General features: G+C 39.6%; 1 protein-coding gene across 1 annotated transcript in view; it reads left to right on the top strand.

Moving 5' to 3' along the window:
- Positions 1-21,308, top strand: part of VWF (von Willebrand factor) — a 121,480-nt gene that overhangs the window by 68,487 nt on the left and 31,685 nt on the right. Inside the window, exons 29-35 of the mRNA XM_062490908.1 lie at positions 793-912; positions 2,143-2,286; positions 9,492-9,635; positions 10,849-11,013; positions 13,246-13,289; positions 17,447-17,624; positions 20,490-20,710. Coding sequence (XP_062346892.1) covers positions 793-912; positions 2,143-2,286; positions 9,492-9,635; positions 10,849-11,013; positions 13,246-13,289; positions 17,447-17,624; positions 20,490-20,710 — 1,016 coding nt within the window. The remainder of the gene's footprint in view (positions 1-792; positions 913-2,142; positions 2,287-9,491; positions 9,636-10,848; positions 11,014-13,245; positions 13,290-17,446; positions 17,625-20,489; positions 20,711-21,308) is intronic.

Here is a 21,308-nt window from a genome sequence, read left to right on the forward strand (position 1 = left end):
GACTGGATGAATTTTCTGTGTGATTTCTTCTTTCCTCTGTCGAGTCTCCTCCATTTACTCTGTGCATCACCGAAATTGGGAGGGTTCCCTTATCTGGTTTAGTGTCTTGCTGTCATAAGCCAAAGAAAGACTATTTATCTTCTCTGGAGGCTGAGGATGCTGTCCCAGCCCAGCAGAACTGAGCCCAGCCCTGTAATCTGGTTTCTGTAGGCTCAAAGTCCTTGTGTCCTTTTGTCAGCAAAGTACAGCAGCTTTCATCCAGGTTGGAGAGTGCCAGAAGAAAAACATTCTCCTGTCTTTATTATTATTATTCTCCTGTCTTTATTATTATTCTTCTCTGCTTAGAATAACGTAAAATTATACTTCCTCTTTTGTGAAGAGATATAATTGGGTTTTTGCATACTTATTTTTGTTTGTTTACTTTGGGGTGAGGAGGGTAGTCTGTGTTTTTTGTTTATTTATGTTTTGGTTTTGTTTTTCTGTTTTTTTTTGTTTTTTTTTTTTTTTGTTGTTGTTGTCGTTGTTGTCATCTACTGTTGGTTTTCCTTTTAGTCCCCTGAGAGTAAAACAGAATCAGTAAAAAAGCAGGAATTGAAATATCCATGTATCCCACTGGATATGAATCTCAAGGCTTTCATTAAAGTGGCATCACTGTTTCAACTGGTCATTACCCTGCTTTGTTTTCCCCAAATGCGACTGGACCTGCCCTTTCTGCTCCTACCGCATTAGCAGATGTTACTTTTGGTTATTATGTATAAAATAACTGTTTTCCCCTCCCACTCTCACCCTCAGAGTTGTGCAACAAACCCATGGACATCATGTTTCTTCTGGATGGAAGCTCCAATGTTAGAGCATCAGAGTTTGAGGAAATGAAAAACTTTGTGCGGGCATTTATTGAAAGTGTTATGGTCGGTATGTATCTGCCTTTCAGCTCAAACACAGAAGGATATTTTGTATTCTGTTACTTGTAGGGGACAAACCAGCTTCTCAATGGAGGTTTTTCAATTCTTCGTTTTAAATTACTCATTCCAATCCCTCAAAACACTGACTGCTCATTGTTTATTTCCTGATCCATGTGGGATGGCTGATGCTTTCTGGGAGTGCTAAGCTCACTGAACTTGCAGAGTGTGTACTGATAGGGGAGTACACATCTGGTTAGTCCATTCCTTATCTTTCATTATCAGTGCAGCCCCCTGGCAGGATGCCTTGTATGCTGCATGAAGGGATCATGTGGCACAGGGAGCAATTCAAGACATTGTGTGTGTTGTACCAAGTCCATCTGCATGGCAAGGGCTATACAGGATCTGGTGTTTTCCCAGTACTATTTAACAAACACAGATATTTTTAAAATCAGAATTGTATTTTTTTTATTCAGCATTAAACCATTTTTCCATGGAGCAACTGCTGTTATTGGTAGTGTTCATACATGTTTTACAAAGCATTGATAAAGAATCATTGTGCTCTATACATAAATACCTCCAGTAGGAGACCATGAAGAGAAGTGCATCCAATCACTATAAGCAACATATTGCCTGGTTCAATTTTGCAAATTTGATATTTTTAAACTATCTATATAAATGCTCTGTTAGTAATTTTATTCATACTTCTTACATAATGTAAATCAGCATGTCAGAGAGGTGCATAATTTGGAATTTCTCTTCATTTCCCTTCACAAGTCAAGCTCCCTGGATTCCCTTTGTTCCATGCATATCCCTCCAGTGCTGTAGGAGAGAGGGAATTTGGCATGAAATGATCCAAAGATCTTGGCCAATCTGACAGATGAGGCATCAACCTATTGCTTGTGCAAAACAAGATGAACGTTAAAAAAAAAGGGGGGGGGAAATGTTTAGACAATTTTAAAATGGAAAAGGAATAACACTGAATGGAGATCAATAAAATGAAATTCTCTAGTTACTGTCATATTGATCTGGGCTAAAATACTGCATGCTGTTTCCTGTTAGAAAAGCAACTGTTTCCAGCAATATACTTACATATTTTTAAACCAGGGAATAGTTCAGTTTTCACACTGATGGAAAACCAATTTCCAGTTGTGCCTAATGTAAATCACAATGCCAGTGTCTTCTTTAGATTTATTTTAAGACATTCACATGCACTGCCTAAAGTGTTTATTTTTTGCTTCAGGCAATTCTTCAATTCATGTGTCCGTTCTCCAGTATGCCAGTGAAAATAATATAGAAATTTCATGGAACATGCCTCAAGAGTCTGACAGGCTTCTAGAGATGGTGCAGTCAATTCAACAAAGGGAACAAGGTCCTACCAGATTAGGTGAGTGATTTTGTGAATATTAGTGTTGAAACAAGAGGGGGAACAAAACCCCAAAGAATGCTAAATACAGGCTAGCTACAAGCACCAATTTATGCCATTGTGGTGGCATTTCTTGTTAAGGTTCAATCTCTTGTTATGGTTCAATTTTCTCTAGTAAAATATATTTGTAGGTAACACAAACTATGGTTTGTCTTTATTGTATTTTGGAAAGAAGCCTTGATGTAGTGCTCAGGATTTGCATTCGTTATCTTTCAAGCAAGCAAAACATAATTAAGAAGTAAAGACTTTGATCATTAACCTTTCAGTGCTGGTTAGGTGGTTAGACATTTAGGAGCAGAATTGCCCATGCTGACTACAGGAGCTCCCCTTGCCAGGTGTTTGTGCTGAGCCAGTGTAATCCATCTGGTTGAAAAATAGCAAAACAAGTTATATTCTGTGTGGTTCACTTCCTTCATCCAAGTTGCCATGCTGGTTCCACAGCGACTTGGGCTGGCACAAGACTGGGGATGGTGCTAGGAAGCCAGGAACAAGGATTGCCTAAGGCAACACCTCAGCTGAAGAGTTACTTGTGAACTGCCATCTTCTGTTCCAGACAGACAGGTCCACTTCTATTTTCACGTGCTAAAACATCAGAGATTTTCCACTGGGTCTGTGGAAACTTGGTGCACACACAAATATCAGTTGCAGGGTTCAGCAAAAATATGATTCTCCTACAGCATATTTCACCAGATACCCTGAGAATTTTATTCTTCTGGGTTGGAGCCACATTTACTCCAGCAGCCACCTAGCATCAGGATCCTATAAGAATTGAAGAATACACAGATTTCTGGGGTCTTTGGACTATAAAGAGTTATTTGTACAGAAAAGCGCGAAGTAAAACCTGACTTCCATAGTTCGCAGGAGGATTAACTCTGATTGCTTTCTCAGCCTGGAGAAATAAAAATACCAGATGGCTGATGAGACTTCTATAGGCTCATTGTGGGATGAATTGTTGCATACAAATAGATAAGTTTTGTGAAGCCTTCCATGTAATGTGTAGAGAAAGCCACACGAAACTGCAGGATAAACGGAGCAAACATGGCCTTTGGGAAATGGAATGGGAGAGAGCAGCCACATGACATCCTCGTTAGTGATTTGTTTATGTCTCATTGGAAAATGCCCAGAGACTGTGATCGGGGATGTGGTATAATGAACCAAAGTGGAATAAAGTAGAAATAGTTCCTCCCAAGTGAAGTAATGAAAATAAGTCACTGCAGTGCTGTCCTGCTCCTTGTGATGTGTGTTAATGTGGCTGGCTGTGCAGGAGACAGCATTCCCGTGAAGTCCACGGTCACTCAGGCCCTTCTGTCTCTGCTTGGGCCTCTGGAAACACAGAGGGAGCTTGACAAGTGTAGATGGCCCAGTCTGGATACTGCATTTTCTTAGGAAATCTTTTCTACTCTTTGCTTGATCTGAATTTACCCATAAAAAAATATCACTGCTGTCAAAGCAGAACTGTTTCTTCATATTTGCGCTGGCTGTCTTATGGCAGAAGAACAATTCAGTGAAATCTTTATTCCGTCTTGATCCAAATTGTGCTATTTTTGGTCCACAAAGCTCTATGTGCAGAAGGGAATTGTTGCTGCCACTGCAAAAATCTTACTGTAGAAAGCATTCCATTTTCTGCATCATTTTGCCATAATGAAACTCCAGGAGAGAGAGATTTTAGTTGTAAAAAATATTGAAAAACTACTGAGTATGTGATGGCATAGAAAGAATAAGAAAGAGCAGCCTATACCACAAGTCTTTCCCATGCTTGTGCCGTGGGGCCATTCAATAACATCAGGCGAATTTTGGCTCAAGTAACCTATCAGGAAGCAGCTCTGGGGCTATTCAGACATCATGAAATCATGTACAACTTCACATAAGAAACAACTGGGAAAAAAAAAAGAAGGAAACTAGCTAAACACTAAAGTGATGTGTGCAAGAGAACTGAGGAACACGTAAATGTGTCTCTGTTCAGCATTTGTGGGTGTTTAGGAGAGTCACAGGGAGCAGATTGAGCAATCCCAACAGTAAATACTGCTTAACACTTTATAAAAACATTATTTTGCTTCCTTATAGCCCTAGTAAAAATCATTCATTTAGGCTGACATTTTCCTGCCTCAGCCTCAAAATTTGGAGGAAGTATGTTCTATGTGGCTCAGCTGTATAAAAGCATTTTTAGGGAAAGAAATATTTTCCCCCACACCCTTACCAAGAAAAATACCCCAAAGCTTAAATTTATATTTTTCCTCCAACTATCACTATTGACATATTTGATTAGCAGTGTTCAGCTTTGCTGTCAGTGTTAAGAAGGTATAAATGCTTTCTCCTAAACCTCACCTGTGGTTTTGGAAGCAAAGGCCCACCCATAGCACTTACCCTTTTCCATATCTTTCCCCAGATGATGCACTCTATACTGAATTTCCAAAATCTGTCCCCCCATCACCCAAGGCCAGCAACTGTCCTGATCAGAGGGCTCCCACCCACTGACAGAGACTTTCACTTGTTCCCCACAAATATTGTTCAACTGGTGCTGCCAGCTTCTTTTTGAAGCCAGTTTTGAGTGTCACTAATATCTGCCCTGCCCTGAGCTGTTTTAATTCACTACCCTTCAGGGTTTTTTTTTTGTGGTTTTTTTGGTTTTTTTTTGTTTTTTGTTTTTTTCCCTGGTTCATTTCTTACAAGGTTAGTGAGTTGAACAAGCTCCTGGTAGTCAGAGTTCAGCAGAAACCCTTGGTGGTAAGAGAAATGCAGGATTTGTGACCTGCAGAGGAGAGGTTTTTGCAGCCTGTTCCATTCAGTGGTGTTGGACTGACAGGTTTGGTCTGCTTGTGAAAAGTTCAGCACACATTAATCAACATTTGTTAATGCCAAAATATCAATATTCATGTACCAAGAACTGACCACTTAAAGCACTTAAATTGGGATCAGTTTTCAATTGCTGATTTGTTTCAGGATTAAAATAATCTATTTTCAGTGAAAAATCCCAATTCAGTGCCAAGTGAAGAGCCTGAATTAAGATAGAAAGACTGATTTCAGGATTATGGATCTTGTCTAGTGGAAGGTGTCCCTGCCCATGGCTGGGGGTTGGAATGAGATGATCTTTAAGGTCCCTTCCAACCCAAACCGTTCTGAGATTTTATGATTCTAGGGTTATCATCCTGGGGAGCTGTTCCTGGTTAGACAGGTCCTTGGTTAAATAGTTGCAGTCTGGAGTACCCACCCTCCAGCCAGTGTTTGATGCTTCTGTATCACTTCAGGTTCTGAGGAACCATTCCTTTTTTGTTTTTCTCTCAGGCAGCTTGCAGGACTTGTGGGTGATTGAGATCTCTTGTTGTACTGTTTTTTGGTCAAAATGTTACAGAAATGTTAGCGAAACCACTGAGGCTGCTTAAGGAACAGATTCACCAGTTCCCAGCAGGAACCTCCATCTACTTGGGTTTCCCCCTCTGTCACAGGTCCACAAACCCTAAAGGGGCACTGCATTTAATTCCTTTTTTTTTTCCAGACAAAATTAAAGAAAATAATTGCAAAGGTTGCTCTTAGGAAGTTTTTGCTTTCCCTGAGGCATTCCCCAAAACATTAAATGTCTCTGTGTTCCAGATTGGCTAATTCTGGGATGAATCTTCATTTGTATTTCTTGGATTTGTTTCAAATATTTCTTGGGCACCTTGTGCTCTCTCAGTTAATTCCATAATGTCCGTGATTGCTCCCAATCCAATAGTTGTGATTCAGATTAACATGCCTTTTTACACATCTTAACTCTTCCATCCAAATCATTAATGAAGCTATTCAATAAGTCAGAATTTAGTGTAATTCCCTGTAGACTCCCAGTAAACACCTCCAACCCTATTCAATGGATTGTCTTTTGTTCTTAAAGCTTGTTTATGTCCATTGAATCAAACTGCAATCCTTGCAGGAACCTCTGTGTGAACCATTCTGAGTTGTTACTTCAGAATACAAGTCTAACTTTAAAATTCATCAGGTGTCAAGTCAGCCAGGAAAAGGTTCTTTAAAAGCCTGTTCTGACTTTCAGAATTTTGGTGCCAAATGTTCATAGTCATTATTTAATGATTATTCCAAACGTGAGCACTGAAGGATGGGGAGAGGATGCTGCTCTGTGCTTGGAATGATTGGTCTGTCCTTTCTAAAGTAACATCTATGGTTCAATTGGGTTTTTGTTTCCCTTTTCCATTTATTTGCATTTTTTTTCCCTGGACATGCCCAGTGAGTGGCAGTCATACCCTACTGACTGAGCTGGATGGCTGCTGGGGGCTCATCACCTTTGGTGGGCTGCAGAAAGGGCTAAAATGACTGAAAACAACCTGGGCTAGAGGAATATATTCCTGCCCATGGCAGGGGAGGTGGAGCTGGATGATCTCTAAGGTCCCTTCCAACCCAAACCCTTCTGGGATTGTCTTTACGTTTCCATGCTGTGAACACTCTTTCCAGTCTCAATAAAACCTTGTGCACGGTGTTGTTTAATTCAGTGTAAATACTTATATTTCCTTTACTGGTATGAAAATGTCAGATTTCTGTTTTGTTGCCATCTCACAGCATGAAACTGTTCAAGTTGCTTTCTTTTAGCAGTCAATAGTTTTTATTTTGGCCTCTGAGGGATTTGGTATTTCTCCTCTGTGGTGAAATGGAGAGAGAAAGACCTGAGAAGTGACGACTTCCAGCTTGGGATGGGGACTCTCTGAATCCCTCTAGCAGGACAAAAGTGTTCATTTGATCATGTCTTCAGACACCTGGCTCTTTTCTCTAGAGCTGGCTTCAAAATAAAGGGAGAAATCCAGAATTTTTACTATGCTAAATCCAATTTTCCATGCATTGAATTGAGTAACTGCTTTTGGGGCCTTTGAAATAGTCACTGGTTCTATTACAACAGTACTTGATTTCTTTATGAGAAATTATAAAAAGAATGGATTTTTTTTTTCAGTTTGCAAATAGGTATGGAGTTTCTTAACATTTTTAAAATTAATGTGAGAAGAAGAAAAAATGAAGCTGGAGTGGCTGCTTACCACACCAACCACACTAAAGTCAAAGGGTCATGAAAGAAAACAAATGCAGAAATTTCAAGTACATTTCACAAATGGATGAAAAATCACTTGTGATTCTTACTGTGCAAAAGTTTAACCTAGATATATATTTGAAAGTTAAAAACTCAAATACTTTATTTGGTAATTATTTGCAGGACCAAAGGGAAATGAGTCAATCTTCTGGCACAGTGACCATCCTAGAGCAATCTCAGGGACTTTGAATATAGCTATATTTATTTGCTGTATTTTGTTTTATCCTCCATTATTTCTTGCTAATGGGCCATTCCGTATCTAGTGTTTACCTTGGCAGACAGGAAAACCATATGTAGAAAGGATTGTGGGACAGCTGTTAATTGTGGGATTGTGGGATTGATTGTGGGACATGAGTTAATACATGAGGTTAGCTATGTTTTGTGGTCAGGCACAGTAGTTTGTGAGATGGAATCACCATCACCCAGCTAATAATGATGTTTTAAAACATGTTTTGTTGCAATTAGGAAAACATTCAAGATTTTGAGGTTTATTTTACTGAATACCCAACTGCTGTTCCTGTGTTATTGAGTCACTGAATGGTTTGGTTTGAAACAGACCTTCAAGATCATCTCCTTCCAACCCCCTACCATGGGCAGGGACACCTTTTACTCTCCCAGGCTTCTCAGAGCCCCATCCAACCTGGCCTGGAACACTTCCAGGGATGGGGCAGCCACAACTTCCCAGGACATCCTGTTCCACTGGTGCCTCAGGACCCTCTGATCACATCAAGTCTAAATCTCTCTTCTTTTAGTTTAAAACTCTTCCCTTTGTCCTATTCCTACCTGCCACTATAATAAGTTGCACTCATTCTTTTTTATAAGCTCCCTTTAAATACTGTAAGGCTGCAGCCTTCTCCAAGCTGAACAATCCCAGCTCTCCAAGCTTTATCAAAAATCAATGTGCTGAGTGAGATTCCTAAAGTTTGTCCATGCTTGCAGCAGCTTGGGAAAAGAATTTTTGCTTCAATCACTGAAAAGGTGTGGGTGACATGGTGCAAGAAGACATGAAGTGTACAAAATGTTGAGGTGTGCTAAGGTGTACTGTGCTGGTGAATTATCTACAGGCTGACTTCCAGTGTTTTACAAATGCATTTGTTATTATAAATTGTACGGTGAATTCCTCAGGCAAACCTATTTTTGCTCCACAGTTACTGCAGATTACTCAGAGGAAATACTCTTTCAAGTGTTTATTATTCACCAGTCATTGTTTGCCCTGAATGTCACATCAGTCACCTGGTTTCATTTCTGCTTCCTGACCTGATAACTTCCAAGCCCAAAGGAGCTTTTAAGAAAGCTGCATATCATGATTACCAGCATAAATATTTGTGCAAATACATGTCTAAATGCAAGTACTAACAAAGTGCTCTCTTGCTGAGGTCATAATTATCAACAAAAATTTGCCTGAGTGTTCACAGATGTTAAATGAAGGGGCGGCAGCTTCTCTTTTAAGTCAGTTTGGGATTTGGTAGCTCAGGTAGAATTTCTTTCCCAAGTTTTTTGGGGTTTGGTGTGGGTTATTTTGTGTTTTGGGTCACCCAGTTGTATTATGGATTACACAAAGTTTAAATTTCAGAGACGTTACTGCTAGTGTGGAGGCAAGACAGGGAAAGGTGATGAAATTAGGCAAGCACTAGATCTTTTACAGGAGTGAGAACAACTTGAGTGAACAGCTCAGGGTGATGCCAAGCTGTGGAGCGGCTCGCCACTGGATGTCAGTGTTGCTCGGCAGTTCAATGCAGGAATCTAATCTCCACGATATCTTCTATCCTTTAGGGATGACAATACTTCTGGGAAAGGCAACTGCTTAAGTGAGGAGCGTAACTGTTATTGTGGCTAAGGAAAGGGAAAAGAATTCCCAGCACTGCAGAGACTGGGATGGTCTAGGGATGGATTTAAAGATGGTCCTCCTGTGTTTGGATGTCTTAATAAATACTGGAAGGTTTTTAATAGCTGAGATCTTTCATGTAGCTGCAATAAATCAGACACTAAGAATAAATATTTTTTACTACCTACTAGCATAACACACTAAAGCAATATAAGATTTAGTTTTATAGTCTCCTGTGACTTTTCTGTTACATCTCTTATTTCTCTCCTCTTTTCTTCCTAGGAAATGCCATTGATTTTGTGGTCCAGAATGCAATGTCAGAATCCCACGGGGGCAGACCCAGCGCATCAAAGGTTGCGATTGTCATCGTGTCGGGGAGCTCCCAAGATGCTGTGGAGGCTGCTGCCCTTTCTGCAAGAGTGAACAGTAAACCTCGTTTCACTGTCACTATTTATAAGTAGAGTTGTTAATTTTTGAGCAGTAAGCTAGAACAAAAGATGGAAAATTAGGACACTGGTGTGTTCATCTAAGTTCTGGAGTTACTGTGAGTAGTGTTGTGGTAAGGAACAGACCTGAACAAAACATGCCCTGCCAAGCTGCCTTTGAGGTATTGTGAAATTCGGGACCAATCTGCGATTAAGGCTGACAGCTTCCCCAGGACTCACAAATTAATAACATTTCATTTTCCAAGATCCTGTGAGCAGACAGGGATAACAGAAATGTGGTCTAATAGCATAAATTCAATACTGTTTTAGTACAGTGAAACTTGAAAGATTTACTCTAGTAATGATAAATAAAAATAATCATCATAATCATGAAGATAATAATGATGATAATAATAATTAGAGGTTTTGGTCAGATTCTGCACTGACCTCTACAGGAATATACTTTTGCTATCAGTGTGCTGCCTGATGATTTTTCAAGTTCTCTGGCTGCTGTTTCTGTAGCTCAACTTCCTCAGGTGTTCAGCTGAGCAACTTTGACTTCGTTTGAAGGTTGCTCTGGGAATTATTGAGTAAGACATGGACCGTATAATAACAATCAACTGTTATTTTTAATTAAATGGTTTGAAAATAATCCAATTGCCATGTAACTAAAGAAAGAAAACAGCATATTGAAATTCTGTTTGTTTGTTTGTTTTTTTTATTTTAAAAAGAGGGAAGATATTGTCATTAAGTCTGCAGGTGTGTTTTGTTGCCCATGAATAATTTTCTTATGCTTGGGACTAATAGAGCCCATTTTAGCTAACGGTGTGATTAGAGCAGCACCATTTCAGCCCTTAGTTGCCTTTAGACAACATGGGGAGAATGATGCAAGTAAAACATGAAAATTAATTGTTGGAGAAAAACTTTTCCTTTTCCTTTTCCTTTTCCTTTTCCTTTTCCTTTTCCTTTTCCTTTTCCTTTTCCTTTTCCTTTTCCTTTTCCTTTTCCTTTTCCTTTTCCTTTTCCTTTTCCTCTTCCTCTTCTTTTCTCTTTATGTTGGAAAAGATCTTTAAGATCGTCATGTCCAGCCATTAACGAAGCACTGCCAAGTGCCACATCCTTTACATACTTCCAGGGATGAACACTCCACATCTATGAGCAATGGTTTTCTCCTGTGCCTTGCCTATTTCAAACCCTTCCTTCCCTTTTCCTAGGGGTATCCCTGTTCCCAATTGGCGTTGGGAACAGATATGATGAAGAGCAGCTGAGGACTTTGGCTGGGCCATCTGCTGCTAACAGAATCATGAAGCTCCAGAATTTTGAAGATTTGTCCACTATGATCACATTGAACAGTGAATTTATCAAAAAAGTATGCATGGGTAAGTCCAAAAGGCATGGAGCATAACACAAAAATCAAAATACTAAGCCAGGATGATTTTTCTTGATATTAGAAGACAATCGGATGCTCTATTGTTAGTGTTCCACTGACAACTATTGCAAATGTTGACCTAGACCACTACCATCACTTAGGTGTGAAACCAAATATGAACCCTTTATATAGGTATCCAGCTGCTATTCTAGTTAGCCCAATTCCAGCAAGGCTTTTAGAGCTGCTTAGGCCTGAACTTTCAAGTTACCACCTTAATAAAAATCAAGCTTGATAAAAATCAGTAGCTAAAGGACACCAGGAAAGTTGAAGCTGTCATGAATGAATGGGGCATGGTTCAGAAATGTTGTGAGCAAAGATTTCAAGTTATGTGTTTTTCAGACATTGTTATGTGTATGTCTGCAGAAAATTCAGCTGAAGTAGAAGGCAAAAAGAAATATAATAAAGAACTTCCTTTCCTGGGGAAAGAGATACTGGGAACAAAGGTGTAAAATGTTTTAAAGAAGCATTCATTTATTTGTAGATGACAGCACTCCTTCTCTAAGGAACATTGCTTCAACACTGACCAGGATTTTACTTCTTTTACCTCCTTGGTCTTGATATAGATATTTTTCCCTCATCTAGTTTTTGTTCCTGTTCCAATAACATCCACACGTTCTCACCACAATCCACTGCCTCATGGTGTTAGTCATTGCACAGGTTTTTGCAAGCATTATGAGGGCTTAGTTACATCTCCACTACAATAAATGGACTTTTTTTTTTTTTTTTTGTGGAGCCAAGGACCTCTGAGAATGAGGAAGTTGCAGAGTGTTCACAGCCCAGCTTGGAGATATCCGATCAGCGTCCACTGGGATCACTTCTGGCGTTTTAAAATCTCTCCAGAGCATCAAACAGCTGCCATTTTCTAGATTTAGACAGCTGCCATTTTCTTTCCTCTCTTTCTAAAATAAGCTTTTAAAGATGTATTTCCTCTCTTCACACTGTAAAATATGTGATTTTTTTCTTGCTGTAAATTACATTGATCCAAGATATAGGATGGGGAGCAGGAATTTGGAACCAGTAACTATTTTCTTATTGCAATCTGTGCTATAACCTATCAGTACTAGAGGTGAAAGCATTGTATTTTTTATGAAATCTTTTCCAACAGCTCAAAAAGCCTTGAACTACAGATATCTTCAACACCTAAATTCTGAGAAATTTAGATCTCCCTTTTGCTGATGGAGAAGACTTTGTTAGGGGATGAAAAACTATTTTTTTTTTCCTTTTTGGAGGGGATTTTTTTTGTTTGTTTGGATTTTTTTTTCCTGTTTGTTTTATTTTATATAAATTTCATACAAGCTGTAAAGTATTATTTTCCCCTCTAGACTCATACGGTTGGATTTCTCGTGCAGAGGGAGTCTTGCCTTTTGTATGGAAGTGTACCAAAAATAATACCATTAAAAAAAGGTTTAAAAGAGTTCCTAAATGATTTTAAAATACATTACTTATCCTGGAAAAGACAGAGGAGAGAGTGTATATAGGATAGCATAGTCTGGTATTCTACAAAGAGTTTGCTAGTCAGCATTTTAATTTCCTAGAGACTTTGTCATGCCATAGTACAGAAATGAAATTGCTTCCAAAAGATATTTAGGTGTGTAATGAGAGCATACAAAAATAGAAACTGCAATACAGCGGGTACCCTGTGACCATTTAACTGATTATATGAAAAAAATGCTCATCTCAGTCATGCCTGAATGTAAGGAAACAGAATTTGAGTGTTCTTATTGAAGCTATTTGCATAGATATGCTCTAGTGATCTTTCTGCATTTAATAAATGTGGGTGTAGAAATTCTCATTACCCGCTGAATTCCAGGAATGTTCTCAATTGATCACAAGATTCTGAGGTAAGGCTGAGCTGTGCCTCAGAGTCAAAGCCATGCTCATCCTTTAAGCACCATCTGGGCAGAGCTGTGTCTGTACAAGGAATGCTGTAGAATTGCAGCCCAGTTATTGCTCATGGGGTTTTTTGGGACCCCTGTCATTGTTTTTGCCTTTTGTGTCTTATTCTTGTACACTTTGGCCTGCAGACCTCAGGTAGGGATTCACACACTCTAGCACAAAAGTCCCCAAACTTCTCACAGCTTAAATCAAGTTTTTAAGTTAGCAATCTGCATTTTGGTGACCACCACTTAAAAGGCTGGATAAGGAAGTGGGATGACTAAAAACATGTCTGCTTCTCTTTCAGACCCAGTCAGAGAATGCATAGATGAGGATGGAAACAAAAAGAGAGTAAGTATATTGCCTGGATTGGCCATCTGGCTTTTAAGTTGCACAGTTTGTGCAAGAACATGAATTTCTTCACAGATTACCTAAAACAAAAAGTGTGGGACAATGTAAATAATTATCTTGGAGGGGGGATAGTGTTGGCTTTTGAACTGATGGGATAACTTTGCACACAGAGGAGGCTTCCTCTAACATCACCTCATCTTGGGGAGTGTTGAATCTTATTGAAGTCAGTGCAGAACCAAAAGTTGTGACAGTGTTTGTCTTCCCTGACAACAAAAATGCATTTCTATCTCCTGGTGAGAGGACTTCTGGGACAGCTACACATGGCCAAAATAAAGGTGCATGTGCAGGGGCAAGGTTACTGTCCAGGCCCTGTCCTTCTGCTAAAATTACAAATATTTTGTCCCTATGACAATTTTACAGGAAGATAATTACTGTGTGATTGTTCAGTCTCTAGGGAAAATCGTCTCTTTAGCAGTGCAATCAAATTTCCTGGAGTTTGTGCAAAAGTTATTAGTCCTGAGAAAACGCTCAGAAATGTCTGATCTCTCAAAAATGATCCCACTCTAAGAAATTGATGTTCCAGGTGTTATAAATGGTTCAGATTCTTCTTCTCAGGTGAAATGCCAAGGTTTTTCAGAATGTATGATACTTCATGTATTTTAAAATATTAGCATAAGCTTGTGGCATGTTTTCTAGTAGGGATCAGTTATGAGCTCTACTCTAGGATTCATCTTGGATTTTCAATACATTAGAAGTATTTTTCCTTTGTGAAGATATGACTGTGAAGAAGGATGTGGCTAATAAATGAATATGAATTATCTGAACACAGGAAACATATCAAAGCTGCCTTACGTAGCCTCAATCAGCTGGTCAGAACATAGGAAGGCTTTAGCTAAAGCAGACACTAAGTATAATCTGATGGCTTTGAGGCTGACAGCTTAAGAAAAAAAAAAAACCACAACAAACGAAAGCTAAAGTTGAAAAAATACAAAAAACCCCCAAAAACCCCCAGATTCCTGTCTGCAGTTTATACTGCATGTGTCCAAGCCTCGGGGCTCCTAGCAGCAGACACAGGTACATGTAGATAAGTGCTGGGAAGGCTAAGCTTGAATTTCAGACATGTCAGGTTTCATTTTTGGGGGTGATAAACTTAAAGCACAATTTCCGTTCTGGCTGAAATGCTTTTAGAAGGAACCAGACCGGGCTCCAATCCATATAAAAATGAACCGCAATTTCAAATGGCAGCCTTTAGGGGGATTTGGAGTTGCCTCTTCTGTCAGCCAGGAAAAAATAGGTGTTGAAGGCACTGTGAGGCCACAGCCTTCTGGTGCATCCCGTGGAGTCTACAGGACACTGGGGAAGTTCCTGCCTCTGTGGTGCAGCATCCTCTGCTGCGCCTCACTGGCTCTAAGGTGCCACTGTTCTGTTCTCCTCCTCCAGAACAGCCCACAAATCCACAGGGATGAAGAATCAAGGCTCTTCCTTCCCTGATTCAGAAAACACAGGCTTTTATATCGGCTTCATAATCTTTCAGGCGTTGCTCAGAGAGTTCTTGCAGGAGGCTCAGCTCCCCAGCCGGGATGTCTGTCATGCACCTGGAGATTGTGGGAACTGATCTCTTGTAGTTTGCAGGGAAATCTGAGTTCTCAGGATCAAAAATCTCAGTTTAAATCCTATCAGTGTCGGGAATGTTATGATTTGTTGCTTTTTCATGTTTTGGTTTGTTATTACCCCTATCCCTGGGAGTGGCTGTAGAAGGAATATTCTTGATTAAGGTCATTGTTAGCAGCAGATCAAATGTACTGGCTCAGGACAAAAATCTGCCCAACCCCTTGTATTCTGTGGCCAAATATAGGAGCCAGGGAAACAATGTTAATAAATACATATAAAAATTCCCTGAATTATCCCAGCCATAAACCATTTGTTACTCAGGGATACCCAGAGCTGCAAGTTACACCTCTGTGGATTTGATAGTGCTCGCTAGTTTTGTCCTCTGTGAGTTTTTTCAGCTGTTCTTTGAATCCTTGGACGTTTTTAGTACTCATCAGATCCACTGGCAAGGGATTGCAGGAGTGCCAAACATAGGCTGTGTAAAGAAACACTGGTTTAATGTTTTAATTGCCAGCTGGGAGAATATCAGAACAATTGTGAGAAATCATGAGAATTTTACTTTTTTTAACATAGTTAATTTTCATTAGTCTTGACATTTTTGAAATTTGAAACTTTAGAAGCAGGCATAAAGGTGATAATAGAAGTGTAGGTTTTTGTCTTATAATAGTGATATTTCCTCATGAAGTGATCTCTAGAGCAATTTGCATTTCTAGGCTGTTTAAAGTTGCAAACCCCACATTCTTGAGCTGTTACCATGGCTCTTGTAGTATTGTTCCTCTCTTGGCTTAAAGAACAGACAAACAAACAAACGACCTATCCTAAACTAAGAGATAAGAGCCAAGGGAGCTGCTGAGGTGTGTGGGTCTCCCTCCTGCAGATGCACAGTGAGACACAGAGTATGAATGTCCAGGTCTGTAGGTTCAGAGCTCCCTCAGAGAGGAAGTCTGAGGCTTCCTGCAGTGTCCTGGCAGACTTATCCTTCACAGCTTAGAAACCCTGATTTTGCTCTTTCCTTTCTGTCCTGCTTTTGTTCCTACAGTTTCATATCAATTGGGATTTTACCACTCGACTTTTTTTTTTTTTAAACGTCCTGTGCTTTGCCTTTCTTGTCCAGCTCTGAGATGTTTTCAAATAAATGTCCTATTAAAGAGTGAAATAAAACCAATTAAATACGTATGGAAGTCAGACTTGCACAGCTGTATATGTACCCTTCCAGGTGCTCCAATTTCAGTGAGCTGTAGAAGAGAGAACTGTAATTAAAAAACATTCTATCCTTCCTATGTAAATACTTTTGCCATCCTTAAAGCTCTTCTTGTTACTTTTTCACAGCTTCCTCCTGGCTCACAAGCCTGAAAAAAGTATTAAGCAACTTCCAGTTGCCTCCTCAAAGTCCTGAAACATATTAAACAAGTAAATTAACCTGTATTTATTATGTAATTTTTTGTGGCTACATGTCATATTTAGACTTGATGGCATCCTGTAGCTCAGCCATATAGAGAAATACTCTCATAATGACAAGAATCATCTGTGAATTATGTTGCTACCTAGGTATTTTGTCCTTTTTCTTCTCTTCTATGGGAACTATGGTTAAACTGTGAAGGGCAGGATGGGAGATGGCCATGCCCAGTATCAATTCTCTTTTCTTCCCCTCATTTTTGCTTGTGAATGTTACCCAGCTCACAGAAGCACTGTTTCACTTGTACTGGTGTTTCTGGACTCACCTCTGCAGAGAGAGCTCTGGAAGTGCTGTTTCCCACATTTCACAGGGAATATACCTGGGAATGGACACCTCAGGGATGAACACTGTTTTAAAACTCATTCAGCCTACTTATGGTCTTTAGAGCTTTGCAGGGTTGGGGCCAGAGGGCCTAGCTTTCTGCAGATAGGAATCTTGAGACACTCCATATCTACTTCTCTGTCATTTATTAGTACATAATCCTGGTGCCTTAATATTCAGACTGTCCTTTAGAAAACAATAATGTATTTTACATTTAATTCTTTAGCTATAGAAATCCACTGTGTGCAGCTGATAACACTGATTGGGTAAAGGAGCAATTTCCCTTTGGGAAAAAAAGGAGCTGTTTTAAAGTTTCAGAGTTGTTGATAAAATAACTACAGTATGCCATGCTTTCCTAGTTTGGAACAAATATTAATTCCTGCTGTGCTCTGACCATCTGTGGCTAATGAAAACTAAAGGATTTGAAATTTAAAATAAAGCTGAGGGCAATTCTTTGTTGACTCTGTTCTCAGTGCATGTTGTAGGATGGCTAAGCTCTAACTATAGGTTATTTTGTTGGAGCAAAATATCTCCTACTGTAGACTGTTATCTTTAGCTTGGAATTTCAGCCTGCTTCTTAGCATTTCTAATTTAAACTTTCTCATCCTCATGAAGTCCTTAATACAGTGCATTCCATTATTTATTTTTCCAAGGCTAATGTGAGTAGCACTGCTGTCGGGGTCACTTCACCTTCTGGCTGTAGCTCTGTGACACCAGACAAACTGCATTTTTGGTTTCTATTGTTGCATATCTGTGTTTCCCTCCCTAGCCTGGTGATAAATGGACATTACCAGACCAGTGCCACACTGTGACTTGCTTCCCAGGAGATTACACAGTTCTGGAGAGCCACCACATCAACTGTGAGAAGATGCCAAAGCCTGTGTGTCACAGCAACCTTCCTGCTGTTAAGGTGGAGGAAACTTGCGGTTGCCGATGGATGTGTCCATGTGAGTATCTGTCCATGTGTGCCTCTCCCTCCCTATCACCTGAAGTGTTTGATCACAAATGCAATGCTGAGTGGAGCTTCTCAGCCACTGAACAGTTTAAAGGTGACCAGGGTGGAAGGAATTGCTGTTTAATTGTTGTACAGCAATTTAAACAAATAATGAGGCTTGTGAGAGTCTCACTGATGCTAGAATGCCTAATGCTACTTGCCAAGTTTGGGGCCACTCTGAGCTTGTTTGGTGTTTTATCAGGGATTCTCACACTTAATTTCCAAAGCTGTGTGAGCTGAGGTGGAAGATGTATGGGAGAAACCAGGAATTTATCTTGACAAGCTGTAAGCAAACTGTGGATTCTTGTTCCATCTTGGGGCTTGAGGGTTTGGCCTGCCCTCAATCAAGCAAGTGTAGTACAAGCACACCAACAAGAAATTCTCCCTGCCTCCAGATGGAGTGTCTGACAGAAAGGCTGAACACTGTGTGATTAGTGCCTGGGCTGGGATGACAGGAACAGGAGTTAAGTGAATCCACTCACATTTACAGGGTTAGAGGGTTTCAGCCCTGAGGCTGGTGATCTATTTAGTAAAACTTAAGTGAGTTTAAATCTAAATTCATATGCTTTCTTCTTAAAAGTAGATTAAATCCTGTATATACACACACACACACACACACACACACACACACACACATCTTCTTCACAACATCTAATCTCAGTTTAAAATGTTCTCTGCTGAGCTGGCTAATTTAAGTACAATTTCTTCCAGCCACTGCTTGAGATGCCAAAGCTTATAGCTGGATTTTGATCCTCGAACTCTTAAATATACAAAATTCTTTATACCCTGAGTTTTAGCATTTCCTAAAAGTGTATTTGATGACCTAAACACTTTAAATCTACCATTTCTGGTTTGCTTCAAGGATTTTGAAAAAGTAGAAATATTTTAGATGGATAGTCATAAGTATTTTATAATGTTTAAAAGATAGTCTTAGTGATACTTACCCATAGGAAGTGCATCTTCATTACATTTCTTGATCCTAAACACAGAGATAGTAATATGAGGCCATTACTTTTTGGCATGCAAGACATACCTTCATAAAAAACATTCTGAAAGAATGAAATGAAAAGGACCTTTCATACCATTAGCTGATTATCATGAAAAGCCCTATAGTTCACTCGAGTTAAGATGAGCTGAGAACTGTTTATCTCTTTATGAATTTAATGAGCAATGATACCCCAATTTTTTTTCTTGGTGTTGTGCAACTTGTGAAGGTAAAGGAGAAAGTTTTCATGTTACAGAAGGAGGGAACAAAACATCCCCAACCTCCCCCAGCTGATTATGACATCCCATGGGTCAAGTCCTCTTTTAATGGCTGCTCAGTGCAACCGTGGCAATTCTGTGCCAACTAAAACAACATCTGTAGCAGCTGGAAAGGTTGATTCTGATGCTGTGTGAAAGAAAATTCACAGCAATCAGAAAAGCAGAAATGGCATAACAGAGGAGGTGCTGAGTGGGAGCTCAGTGTGAGGCAGCATCTCTGTTGTTATGGAAGGAGGCTTGTTAGATCACCTGAGAAAATGCTGCTAAATTGACTCATGATTTACTCATTTAGAGAACTAAAACACAATTTCCAGCCATGGCTCCACAGTGTGGTTGATGTGACAAATGCTTCTGCAAAGAGGAAGTCCTTCAAAAAGTGTTCTTATGCCATCTGAATTCAGAGGATGGTTCAGGAGTTCCCTGCAAAGGTGTTTGCTTGCTGAACTAGTTACAGGTTTTACAGCAGCATGATTTGCAATGTGATTCATGTGCTCTTGGACTACTTTGAAATGGGTCACATTAGTGCATTTTGTGCCACAGAAACCTGTGAGAAATTTAAAAGGATTCCCATTATCCTTATTTTTTTAATGTCCATGAATTAGTAAAGATTGAGAAATGTGGCTTTATTGCTAACTCATTTCATTGTTATTTATATATGAACTATATAAGCATTTACAGTAAAATATCTGAAGATGTTCCAGTGCTCCAAAGAGATCCCTCTGCCCCTCCCTCCCTCCCTCTCTATGGATACTGTTTTTCCTGGGAAATTAAATTTGAAGGTCATTGAATAGGAAAAAGATTATTCTCAGCTAGAAGCATAGTACTGAATTATTAACAATAGTAATTTTCCTCCTTACATGTTTTGCTGGCATTGTTTTTATTGTCCTTATTATCCTTTAAGCAAGAGATTTGAAAACATATGAGCTGGAAGCATCAGGTTTTGTTTTGGTTCTTCTGAGATTATAATCTTCCTTGTTTTCCAGCTTTTGAAGACAAGGAAGTTTTTATAACCCAATGACCAGGCTGTCAGATAGCCATTTGTTTATCCTGTGCATATTATTTCTCTGAAGTTTTCCTGTTTCTTGTCTGAAAAAGAAAGTTCCTGGATATCAACTTGTGACATGTCTGATAAGGGTGGAATAGTATTATTTGGAATCAAATGTAGCACTGTACAGAATGTAATGCAATACAAAGGTTGAACAGTGTATTCCAATCTTTCTACAAACAGGAAATTGATTTTCCCTGTTTCATTTTTACATAAAATCAATTACTTAATCATATTGAATGTGAAAGATTTTTAGGCAAAGGGATTTTCTACAAGTTTATTGAAATCTTTTGTAATACTTACTGTTCCCAGAAAAAGATATTGCAAAAAACCTCCACAAGTGATGAAGTATTGACCAAAGTTTCTTGTTAATGCTTGCTGCAGCATTTGCAATTCATTACCTTCCTCTCTTTCCCAATTAGTTGGTTCCCCATACCCGCAGAAGTTGTGAAGAAACAGTAAAATTTAAAAGCAAATGCCTACATTGTTGTTGTTTCTGTTTATTTTTAGGTGTCTGTATAGGAAGTTCATCTCAACATATTGTCACTTTTGATGGGCTGAATTTTAAGCTGACTGGCAACTGCTCCTACACCTTATTTGAAGACTTGCACCACGATGTTGAAGTCCTGCTCCATGAAGGGCCATGCAGAGCAGCCCCCCGGATGAACTGCATGGACTCCATGGAAGTGAAGCATCATGGTGTGGCAGTGCAGCTCTTCAGCGACATGGCAGTAAGCAAACTCCATGAATTAATCTGTGCATTGTCTGCTCCTGCTGCAGAATTTAGGCAAATATCTTCCCTCCATCCAGTTTCAGCCTATTTTTAACATCTCCGTTTTATGATACAATCAGTGTTCACAGAATGGGACAGACACATTTCTCATCTTGGTCTCCCTGTTGTGGTGGTGTGCCAGTGTCAAGAACGTGAGATTTGTCTGTGTGTCCCTGACACTTCTGCCAGAAAGGCAGGATTACAGGCAGGACATACTGCACTCTGATTTCCCCTCTTTTGGTCGAGGTCCTTTACGCTGTGTTTGGTCCGTGGGAAAGCTCTCTGTGCTTCACAGAGCTGTTCCTGTCTGGCCAGCTGAAGATCTAGGGAGTTGCTTCTCACTTTGTGTGCAACTGGACCTCAGCATTAGAAGAAAGGGCAACTTAGTATGCATTACATCTGTTTTATAGGCAGAGAATATTCAAACTCAACCCATTTTTCAGCCTCTGGCTACTCAGACATACAGGAGTTGGCCAACTTGCTAAAATGATCTCTTCTGACTCATGTAGTAAAATAGAGTGGACCAAAACACCAATGCCAAGTTCTGCATGGTGTTG

This window comes from Cinclus cinclus, chromosome 4, assembly GCF_963662255.1.
Source record: "Cinclus cinclus chromosome 4, bCinCin1.1, whole genome shotgun sequence".
Classification (NCBI taxonomy): domain Eukaryota; kingdom Metazoa; phylum Chordata; class Aves; order Passeriformes; family Cinclidae; genus Cinclus; species Cinclus cinclus.